This window comes from Euleptes europaea, chromosome 14, assembly GCF_029931775.1.
Source record: "Euleptes europaea isolate rEulEur1 chromosome 14, rEulEur1.hap1, whole genome shotgun sequence".
In the NCBI taxonomy this organism is placed as follows: Eukaryota; Metazoa; Chordata; class Lepidosauria; order Squamata; family Sphaerodactylidae; genus Euleptes; species Euleptes europaea.
This window is the reverse complement of record NC_079325.1, coordinates 56,361,778-56,373,706: the sequence shown is the minus strand read 5'-3', so window position 1 is coordinate 56,373,706 and position 11,929 is coordinate 56,361,778. Positions and strand designations below refer to the sequence as shown.

The 11,929-nt window shown below is 50.4% G+C and overlaps 1 protein-coding gene across 1 annotated transcript in view; it reads left to right on the top strand.

The window, feature by feature from the left end:
- The first annotated feature begins 2,360 nt into the window (after positions 1–2,360).
- FIBCD1 (fibrinogen C domain containing 1) overlaps positions 2,361–11,929 on the top strand; it is a 116,596-nt gene continuing 107,027 nt past the window's right edge. The window contains exon 1 of the mRNA XM_056860650.1: positions 2,361–2,432. Within this exon, the coding sequence (XP_056716628.1) occupies positions 2,361–2,432 (72 nt within the window). The remainder of the gene's footprint in view (positions 2,433–11,929) is intronic.

Below are 11,929 nucleotides of genomic sequence, written 5' to 3'. Positions count from 1 at the left end.
ACATATTAAAGAAATAAGCCCTCCATGTCCTTAAGACTGCGCCTGATGAAGCGAGCTCTCTGATTCATGCAAACTTCTGCTGGAATAAATGTGGTGAGTCATTCAAGTGCCGCTGCACTTCTGTTGGATGCTGCTGCCGCAGAATGATACGGCGGTCCCTCAGGAGTCCCATGTTATGTTGCGTTGCAGGTGTGGCTCTGGGTGCTGCTGCTGTGGTTAGAAGGCTGGAGGCCAGTGAGAAGGGCCTTTTCAGGGGCGGCACCTCTATGGATGGAATACTCGCCTCAGGCAGACTCATAAGGGCCTGACATTATTTTCAATTTGGTGTCAGATTAAGGCATCTGTTCTTTTTATTGGGTTTAGTGTTTGGATTAAGACCCACGAAACCCGGGTTCAAATCCCTGCTCTCCCCTAGAAGCTCACTGGGTGACCTTGGAACACTCACACTTGTTCAGTGTACTCTATCACACAGGGGTGTTGTGATGATAAAACAGAGAAGAAGAGAACGATGTAAACCCCTTTGGGTCCCCGTGGGGAGAAAGGCGGAGTATAAATTACATAAATGTTTTTTTTTTAATCTGACTTTTGTGGTTCTGCTGGTTTCCTCTGTTTCTATTCATTTCTTGTTTGTTTTTATTTGGATTAGGTGGCTTTTGACAGTGGGAAAGCAGCTTTAAAGTCTTATATAACTAAATAAATAACTAGTCTGGGGTGCCTGAAGACCCCACGTTCCTCTGTGTGAGGCTGCCTGATCATTAAGCTCACAAGACACAAGGGTGACGAGCAGGGACAGGGCCTCCTCCGTGGTGGCACCGTGTCTACTCACCTGACTTTGCCATGGGCTTCTGTGTACCAAGGAACATTACTGTTTCCTTGAGGCCTTTCATGATCAGACTTAGAGCACCCAGCTCAAAAGGCGGAGAGGCAGCTGTCTCAGAGAAACGGATTTATGCACATGGGCCAACTCATTCCTTGCACCTGCAGCCATAGATGATGGGAAAGACACGTGGGAGCATTCTGAGTCACCAAAGTCTCTGGGCTGGCTGGCAGGGCTGGTTCTCTTGCAAAACCACCCAGCGACTGCCCGGGGAAGCCCAAAGAGGAAGATAGTGCCAGGACTCTGCTGGATCCGTGCCCTCAGAGGCAGGGGACCTGCTTGGCACCCCCTCCCGGGTCTCTGGGATGATGGCCAGGTCCATCTTGGCTTAGATCCAGAGGGTGGGCAGTGGTGCCACCCAGGTTAGGTTGCCAACTCTGGGTGGAGAAATTCCTGGAGGGTTTGGGGGTGGAGCCTGGGGAGGGTGGGGTTTGGGAAGGGGAGGGGGCTCAGTGGGGTATAATACCATAGAGTCCACACACCCCAAAGGAGCTATTTTCTTTAGGGGAAGGGATCCCTGTAGTCTGGAGATCAGTTGTAATCCCCAGAGATATCCTGGCACATCCTGCAGGCTGGCAACCCTATGGGAGATACCTTTCTGAGCTGTCCAAAGACCCTGCAGAGGGGGTAGCTGTTTTCAAAAGGGCCACGCTTTTAACCAAAAAACTCGTCCCAAGAAAACTGATAACCTCCCCCCCCCCCATGGTGCTGGACTCTTGAATGAGCTCTTGGCCTGGGAGGGGTGTGGTGTGGATGGGGTCTGGCCATCACAGCTTCCAGGGAGGACCAGTCTGCAGGTCCGTTGTTGAAATTCCGAAGGATGTGATGGGGGGGGGGGGAGAGATGCAACAAGATACTTTGCAGCAGCAGCAATGATAACAATAATACCAATCACCCCAAGCAGCGATCAGTGCAAAATACCAAGCCCCCACCCTCCCCGCGGATGAGCGGTTTGCACCTGGCATGCGAAGTCAAGTTCACACAGGTGGCAGCAACTCGCGTGTGTCCAGAACGGTTGCCAACCCCGGGCTAGGAAACTCCTGGAAATTTGGGGGGGGCAGAGCAGAGCGGGAGGAGGGGAGGGGGCTCAGCAAGGAGGCGATGCCCTCGAGTCCTCGCCCCCCCCCCCCGCCAAGCTGCTGCTTCCTCTCGGGGATCTGATCCGGGAGGTCTCCAGGCCGCCCCGGGAGGCTGGCAACCCCCGCCCTAGCCTGCCCCCGCCCTCTTCTTGCGATCCCTGAGCAGGGCGGCTGCCCCAGGGCGGCTCTCTCGGGCGGGAGGCTGCTTTTGAGTCGCCCCCCCCCCCCTGCCCGCCTCTGCCTGAGAGCGGAGGAGGAGCGAGCGATCCAGCCAGCCAGCCAGCCAGCCAGCCAGGGGATCTGCTGGGCTCCGGCGGCGGCGGGAGGCGCAGGACCTCTTGGATCGCGCCCGCCGGGCGGCACTTGGGCACGGCGAGGGGCGCGGGCAGCCGCCGCCCGGCAGGATGGCGAGCGAGCGCTGGAAGCACGTGGGGGGCGCCGCGCAGCTGGAGGGCGGCCCGCAGGAGAAGGGGCAGGTAGGCGCCGGGGGGGAGCGGCGGGTGGGGGGCGGACGGGACCCGGGCTGAGCCCTGCGGGCGGGCAGTCGGGGGTCGGGTCGGGCACGGGGATGGGGATGGGGGCCGCCTCCTGCCAGGGCACCCCCCGCTCTCCCCGGACTGCTGGTCTGCGTTAGGGGATGGTGAGGACGCCGCCGGGGTGGGTTTCGTTAGGCGCTCGGGGTTGAAAGGGCCTTGCGGAGGGGGCAGGGCATCTGGCCCCCGGCCCCAAACTTTCCCCCTCCTGTTGTTGCGCGGCTGCCTTCCGCCCCGCCACGGGACCCCGACCTTTGCCGAGCGCCTGCCCGCTTGGGGGGGGCGGCAGGGGTTCGGGCCGGCAGCCCAGGGCGCGCCTGGCGAGTGGTGCCCCCCGTCCATACCCCCCAGCCCCACCCGAGCCACGGTTCCCCCTGGATCCCTCCCTCCACCCCCCACCCCCCAAGTGGAGCGGCGCCCGGTCATCCGGCGGGGGCGCAGGTGCGTGGCCCGGAGCGCTGCGGAGCCAGGTGCCGGCGGGAGCCGCGGGGAGGGCGGCATCACCCTGGCCCGGCTGCCCCTCTCGCTTGCCAGGCTTGGCTCGTCTTCCCTGGCTCGCCTCCCCAGGGACCGGCCAGGAACCTGCGCTGCTGGCTGTTGGCAAATTCTCCTTGAATTATTTAGCTTATTTACTTGCAGAGAATGTCCCATCCCTCTCTCTGGCTGGGCGGCTGGGGCGGACTCACCTGCCCTGCCTGAACCGCTCACCCCTTCCCAGGACTCTCTCCAAGAGGGGCTTCTCAGGCTAGCCGGGCGCCCTCCTTGCCATTCCAAAGGACACACACACCCCCGGCCCCCGTGCCTCTAAAGGTGGTTGTCAGAATCAAGCCACCTGTGGTGTGTGTACACCAAAGTGTGGTCCTGGTGAGGCATCCAGTTAAGCATGCACGTTGTAGGAGCCACTGCTCTCAAGGTGATGTGTCGGTGTCATGCTGTCACATGGGTAAACCTAGGTAGCGGTCTAAGGGGTCCAGGTGGACGCTTGGCCCTGCACGGATGGACTTTGTCTGGCTCAGGAAATGATCGATGGAAGAGGAAAACACACCCTTTCATCTCCACTATGTGAACGAGCGCATGGGTTTGTGTAATGCGATTGGGAAGCCTGTGCGCACACCCCATACAAGTGTGATCCCAAGTGCAAGAGCTCGCTTGCACCACCACACAGTAGTCTGCATGGAAGGAAAGGTAGGAACACATCCAGGTGTGTAAACCTGTGACAGAGGCTGTAGAAACAAGTAACCACACAGTCGTCAAATGTGGCTACATTTGAAAGAAGAAAAGTGTGCATATGAGGTGGCAGAAGAGCATACGTGTGTATGCACCACAGAGATTGTGTCAGCACTAACTTTGAAGACATCTTCAAGAACATTGCACACTTACTGGTTTGCATTCAAGTGCGGGTGCTCTGTGTACACAGGGGATGTGCAAGCGTGTGCATGTGTGTGTGTTTATTTTTTAAGGTTGATCCACTGGGGAATGTCTCATGGCCCTGTAAAAGGGCAGCTGATCCTTCTCTGTTAAAGTAAGAGCAGCTAATGGGAAAGAGAGGCCTGGAGCACAAAGGTGGAAAGGCGAGGGTGAGCCAGATCCTTCCCTTTGCCTTCTCACTGCAGCAGCTGAGAGCCCCAAGAAGTGCTCCAGGGGGGCAGAGCAGAGCCAAGTGCCTGTTGGGACATGACTGGACACCCACCCCACCCCCGCAACCAGGCACCAGTGTCCTCAAATGTCTCTTCCCCGCAAATGCCCCAGTTCCTAGAAGAGGTGAGCAGCAGACATGGCAGAGGAAGGGGCAGAGGGAGGCCCCGGCAGCTGGACAGGGCTGGTGCTGGAGCCCGGCAGGTCTGGCCTGTGAGAAAGAGGCTGGAGCCCGGCAGGTCTGGCCCGTGCACAAGCCCCACTGAAGGGGGGAGGAGCTGCATTGGAGAGCTCCATCCAGCAGTCAGTTCTGCTGGGGTGGGAGATCCTCCTCTTCCTTTCCCCCTAATCTGCAGACCACCTGAGAGGGAGGAGATACAGCACCCAACATATGGTTGCCAACCTCCAGGTACTAGCTGGAGATCTCGTGCTATTACAATGGATCTCCAGCCAATAGTGATCAGTTCACCTGGAGAAAATGGCTGCTTTGGCAATTGGACCATATGGCATTGAAGTCCCTCCTCAACCCACACCCTGCCCTCCTCAGGCTCCACCCCAAAAACCTCCTGCCGGTTGCAAAGAGGGACCTGGCAACCCTAACCCAAGAAGATGTGATAGGCAAAATTGGACAAGTTGCTGGCAGCAGAAGCCCCCTCCCTCGGACATGACGTGCCTTCCCAAGATTTTGACAATCAGAACATTTTGCAGGAATCCTCTCCTCCCCACCCACCCCCGCCCGAAGTCAGGCTATGCACTCTGTAAAATGTTTTTAAGTAGATAAGTCATTTGCATGAACTCCAAAATAAGTCCTGCTGATTTCTTAGGGAACTTGCTCCCAGTCAGAATGTGCAGTCTCAGTTGATTCATCGCAGATGCAATTTAAATAAATTTGCACATTGCCAAAAATGTCAAGGTAGGTGGCTTGTTGAGAAATCAAAGGAAGTGCAAGATAATAATTTAACTAGCACAAGCTACCAGTCATTAGCCTTGAAGATGCATTGGAACTGGGGGGGGGGCATATAAAATTGTGGCGACAATCAAAAGAGATATAAACTCACTGGAAGGTGTGCAAAGGTCTGACGTGCCCCCCCAAAAGCTTCACGCAGTAGAAACCCCTGAAAAAGCAGGATTTTTCACGTTCTGTTACTGTAACACACCAGCCTCAAATTAACTGCACAAATAAACACAAGGTAGTCTGCCTCTTATCCTCAGAAGTTTTAAATGCATGCACACACCGAGGAATCAGCAAGCATTTCAGCTGCTTGGATCTACTGATTCAACCTTGCAGCCCAAATCATATATAGAGCACTTTCCTGCAACATTCAGAACACCTCGCATACATTCACTTTAGTGATCTCATTAACAGCCCTGCAAGGTAGGCCTAGGCACTGATGATACAAAATGCATGGTTGCCCAGGGCCATCTAGGCAGTTTGACCCAGCATGTCATGGAAAGGGGTTCTCCTTGACATGCTAATTTTCTATGTGCAGAGGCTGTTTTTAAACAGAGGACTCAACAGTCCAGTGAGCCCCACTTGCAGCCTGCACTGATAACAATACTTGTGTAAGTGGTTTCCAGCATTCAAGCATTATTTTATCCTTAACGTTCACAACAACCCTGTAAGGGTTATCTGCATGTTGTGGGGGTGAGGATGAGAGACAGATGGAAGTTTTGGCTGAAGAGTTGTTGGTGCAGCTGAGGTGCGAATTGTGGGGTTCCTCATTCACAGCTCTTAGCCACGATGCCACAACACAGGAACCTGCTCTCTGGGAGACCCAGGTCTTTGTGGCTGAAGCAAAATCTCAATAGGGGCCTCCTGGCTCACAGCTCCTTCTCCCAAACGCTGTAGCCGCTGTGTAATTGAGGATCAAAGTACTCGACTCTAACTTTTGTGCTGATTGTGATCTTATTGCTCAGCCTTAAGCATATTTTCTTTGCAAACAAGTTCCACTAAAACCAAGTTAACTCTGGAGAAAACAAACCACCCGTTGATTCCAAGTCATTCTGTTCTGGATGGAGTTGCCACTCAGAGATATTGAGCTTTGAGTGAGAGCAAAAGACCATATCCAAATACCTGGATGTTTGTCCTTCAGGAAGAATTAAAAATGTAACTGCCCCAGTGGGGATCAGACCAAAGTTCCTTTGAGAACAAAATTCAGCTAGACGCCTCCAGGAAGCTCACCCAAGCAGGGAACAAAGGGGACTGCCTTACCTTGTTTGGCGATGAGGTATATTGCCTCTGAATATGGAGGTTCCATTCTTAACTGGCATGAATTAATGACCATTGATGGACCGATGCTCCATCAATTACAAGCCCTTTAGAACAGCAGTCATCATTACCCATGTGACAGTGAAATCCCATCAATTGTATGTGTGGGGGGAGGGAGGGGGAATTCTTCATCAGGTAACCCCCCAATTTCTGAGAGAAGGAGGCAAATGCCCCTATTCCCCCTTCCTATTCCTTTTATAATTTCATAAACACCTGCTACACACACTCCACCATCTGTTTGCTAAGACAAAAATCCACCAAATTCTTCAGCTCTTACTCCCAGAGACCTCATGTGGTCACAGCGGAATCGGAAGCCCACTTTCCCAGAAGTTAAAAGTATGCATTTGCATTTCTTTATTTATATCCTGATTTTCTCCCAATAGTTGGGATGCACAGTGGCTTCTTCCCTCACAAAGCAATTCTTCTCACAACAACTCCCTGGGAGGTAGGCCAGGCTGAGAGTTTGTGATGGGTCCAGAGTCACGCAGCAAACTTCCTTGGTAGAAGTAGGGATTTAAAACTGGGTCACCCAAGATCCTAGTCGGCCACTCTATTCACTTTCTTTTAAAGTAAATAACTGTAGGATGTTTCTTTAAAAAGAAAATTTAAGTGTACGTTTTGAAAGAAAAATAACTTTTAGGACAAGAAAAGGCAAAAAAGGGGGGAGGCTTTTGGATGGGTGTACAGAAGAGGGTGTTTTCAGTAGCTGCAGATGTTTTCTTCCGCCCTGCATGATCAACTCCCGATATGCCCATTTCCATGTGACTGCTCTGAACGCCGGGGCCCTGCCCACCTTTGCATGGGGCCACCCTATCATCCATCCCAGCACAGGATAGGAAGCTAATTTTAGGGAGGTAGAAGTAAGGGGGAAGGTCTTCAAGAGCAATTCACCAAGGAAGGCAGGGAGGCTGCTGTCAGAAGGGAAATCTCCTGCCTTAGTTAAAGAAAAATTATATCCTGCAAAAACTCTCCACACATGACTTTCAGGGAAACTTACAAAACAAGCGTGCCATTAAAACCACAACTAAAGCCCCCATAGCACCTTATTGTGGCCAGCAGGAAATCACACATACACACACACATTAGGGTTGCCAGGTCCCACTTCGCCACCGGTGGGAGGTTGTTGGGGTGGAACCTGAGGAGGATGGGGTTTGGGGAGGGGAGGGACTTCAATGCCACAGAGTCCAATTGCCAAAGCGGCTGTTTTCTCCAGGTAAACTGATCTCTATCAGCTGAAGATCAGTTGTAATAGCAGGAGATCTCCAGCTAGTACGTACAGGTTGGCAAGCCTAACACACATGCACGCACACCAACAGCTTGTTTCCCTAAGCAAATAATCCATTTTCACCCGTTGCCTAAAATTAAGACAGGTTTTGTTTCTTTCCTGGAGCTTGCTTGGAAAAAGAGATGTTTCTACTAAACATGTTGACAGTATTTCCAAAACAGACCCACTTCTCCAAAAATGTGCTGTCTGTTTGTACCCAAGTTTTGAAAATGTCTTTCACTGCCAGCTGCATTTGTATGTGCCATGATGGAAAGGTGCCCAGAACGGGGCACTGAAGCTGATGCTCCAGATCTGAGAGTACAATATTTAATCCTTTCCCCGAGAGTGTTCTCTGCTGTAAAATCATTGCAGGGAAGGTGACAGATGCGACGGCTCAGACTAGATTACAAAAAGGAGCTAACCTGTAGGGGATCAGTCCTTGTTATCCCCATGGGAGGTCAAACACAGCCGCTGTTTGTAGTCTTTTTTCAATGGAGTTAGGTATGTGTAAGACAGAGAAGTACTACGCGCCACAGGGGCTTCAACAGAAGTTCCCTTGAGCCAGGGTTAAGGAAGGACCTCTTTTTCAGGGATCTGGTTCAGCTCTTTTCTTATGGTTGTTAACTCTGGGTTGGGAAATTCCTGGAGATTCGGAGGTAGAGCCTGGGGAGGGTGGGATTTGGGGAGGGGAAGGGCCTCAGAGGAGTATAGTGCCATAGAGTCTACCATCCCAAGCAGCTATTTTCTCTAAGGGGAGAGCCAGCGTGGTGTAGTGGTTAAGAGGGTGGTTTGGAGCAGTGGACTCTGATCTGGAGAACTGGGTTTGATCCCCCACTCCTCCACATGAGCAGCGGAGGCTAATCTGGTGAACTGGATTTGTTTCCCACGCTCCTACTCACGAAGCCAGCTGGGTGATCTTGGGCTAGTCACACTCTTTCAGCCCCACCTGCCTCACAGGGTGTCTGTTATGGGGAGGGAAAGGGAAGGTGATTGTAAGCCAATTTGATTCTTCCTTAAGTGGTAGAGAAAGTCGGCATATGAAAACCAACTCTTCTTCTTCTCTGTAGTCTGGAGACCAGTTGTATTTCTGGGAGATCTCCAGACCCCACCTGGAGATTGGCAACCCTACCTAGAAAGGGGTGGGTGTACCTTGCTGGGGGTGGCAAAACATCTTGAACTGGCCCTGCAGACTGAGGGCCACTTCTCCAAGCACTTCCGTTACTTTGAGAGTGAGGATGTTATTGACTGTCATGGCCACTCCGTTTCAGTTCAAAAGCTGGCGTTTTTATAATTCCTTGGCCCTCAAGATAACATTTGGGCTGTTGTTTTCCTGGCCAAATGAAATCTGATTGATGTTAAAATTGATGCCTGTTTTGAGAGGTGAATAAAATTGAACACAATGGGGAAATGAGGTGGGATGAAAATGTTCATAACAAGTATGGACAAAACCAGAAATCAATGAAAAAAAATGTATATTCATAGAACATTGTTGTCAGGTGGGCGGGCGCTGTGCTCAAATTCTGTCAATGCTGCTGGCTACCTGAGCTCATGGCAACCATGTCTGTGTACCAGAGTGGATTGAAAATATGTGTGAAGTTGGCTTACACTGAGGCAGATCATATGCAGTACAGAGATTAGAGTACTGGATTAGGATCTGGGTTCAAGTCACTATTATATCTTGAAGCTTGCTGGGTGACCTTGCTGGGCTGGACTCTCTCTTTTGGCCTAATCTACTTCACAAGATTGTTGTCAGATAAAATGGAGAAGGGAAGAATCACCTTGTATGCCTCCCTGAACTCCCTGGAGAAGGAGAAGGATAAAAATGTTCTAAATAGATCCTGTGAAGCGGAGACGCCATGGACTGAACCCAGGGTCTAGTCAGTGTATGCAAGCATGTGGCTTTACTACTGAGGTATGGCCCATCCCAATACACATCCTTCACCCTTCTGAGAGTAGGTGGGTGGCAACCCGGAAGAGGGCCTTCTCGGTCATGGCACCAAAACACTGGAACTCTCTTCCCGGAGAGATTTGCCTGTCTCCTTCTGTTGCCATTTTCCACCAGAGGGTGAAGACTTTTTTTTGTTTTGTTTGGCATTCCTTTGGCAATCCCTACTTCTTGGCCAATGTTTTGAGTTCTGTTTTTTATGCCTTTGTATGTATTTTAACTTTGTTTTTTAATCGTGTTAATGATGTGTGCTTGGGGAGAGGTTGATTTCAATGGTTTTAGAATGTGGTTTCTTTTTAATGTATACTTTAAATTGTCAGCCCCCTTTGGAGGCCCTTGTGAAGGCAGAAAGGCAGCATGCAAATGTTGCAAATAAATAAAATAATAAATAAACCAGAATGGGGAGACTGGAATTCAAATCTCCATTCTGCCATGAGTTGGCTGATCTTGGACCAGTCACTCCTCTCACTCCTGATCTGGTAGTTTTGGTAGTCTGGAGAAAACCGGGGGGGGGGGATATGCAGCACCCTGATCTCCCTGAAGAAGGGCATGATAAAAATGTAATTAATAAATACTCCGACCAACCCACAGCCACTCTCCAAGGACTCGGGCAGAGGGAATTGCCCAGGCCTATTACCTCCGCTTCTTTTTATCTGGTGATTCCTGCCACAAAGTATGTGCTTTACTACTGAGCTGTAGAATTTCCTTAGCTCAAAATTTCCACTGCCAGGGTTGGGAGAGTGGTGAGAATGGGCCGGGGGCAGAAGCTCCAAGCCAGTAAGTAGCAACTCTGAGGAAGATTTTAGGTATTACCGTGGACATCTGAACACGTCGCTCATAAAATGCAACAGCCGTTTCAGATTGCTTCATTGTTTCCCAGGGTTGGAACATTAGAATACTGCTCTGCTCAAACATGGTAACACCCCATTTGGAGAACAGAGTTCAGTTCTGGTCATCACAGTTCGAGAAAGACATTGATTGTTTGGAAGAGGATTCAGATGACAGCGGCAGCTGCGATAAAGGGGGCTAGAAGGGAAATCCAATGAGACCAAAGGGCTGAAAGGAGTGTTTAGCCTACAGAAAAGAAGATTAAGTGTGGGGAGTGATGATGAAAGTATGTTCAAATATTTAAGATATAAGTCCCTAACTCTTACTATATAATTCTCTCTTGCTCTTCCTTTTAGGGAGTTCAGTGTAGCCTGTTTTGGCAACTGGCGGTAGTCTCCCAGTTGGGCAAGGATCAGGTCCACACACCTGATTAGTTTTAAAAGTGCTGCAGCACCTGGTGTCGATGCTGTTGCTTGGTCAAAAATTACTACCCCACAAAAATCATTACTAGCCAACTTGCACATAAAAGTTTTGCTTGGCATTTCTGTCCCTAAAGGAAGGAAAACATGTATGTTGAATCAGATTTTGAAGATGCTCTATTTCAGTGCACAAATGTCGAAAGTGCTTCTATAGGTTTTCTTCACTAGGATCATTAGCTAACTAGGAATAATAACACTATGAATGGGATGATGTTGTTCAGTGCAGCCTATCAGATCAGCTATGTGGCGATATAAGTGAAAACTTTCTTCACAGTATGATCCCAGCCAATCAGGGATCACATGGCAAACATATTGTCACAGATCGTTCTAGCCAATCAGGCCTTCACTTACGTTTTCAGGCCCATTGCTGAGTACAGATGTGCACACACCTGCATTTTTTTTAAAAAAATGTACAGAACTCCACAACCATTTTTGAGCCTTTTCAAGGATCTCTCCCCCATTCCCTGTCCCGTAACTGAAAACAGAAGATTCTTTTCAATTACTGAGAAAATTCAGCTCAGCATTAGGGAGGAAAAAAACCACAGTGTTTGTAAAGCTTCTCTGATCATCCAGAAGTTATTAGTACTTGCCACAGAAGACTAGATGGATGGCTATTTACAAGTGTGATTTTAAAAGGATCTGAGAAAAAGGTGAGCAGTTAGCCCACTGGCCTACTGAGCGGTGGGCTAAGAAGAAGTGGCTTTCAGCTACAGGGAGGTTAGATTTAGGAAGGTGTTGGGCTGAATTTTCAAACTGTATTGGAATTTCACTATCTCAACAAGCTGCATGGGGAAATCATGGATTTTCCTCCTTTAAAGGAAAAAGGGTAGTCAGGCAACTGTCAGGAATGGTTTGGGTGCGCCGTACTGAGGTTAGAATGTGGGAGTAAAAGAGCCACAAAGTGACATTTAGTTCTGCAGCCCTGGCATGATGGATTCACAACAGCTTGTGACAAAAAGAGGGTTCCTGAACCTGAAAAGTCCTGGAAAGAGTGTGCCACCTTGATCCTCTATTCATGCA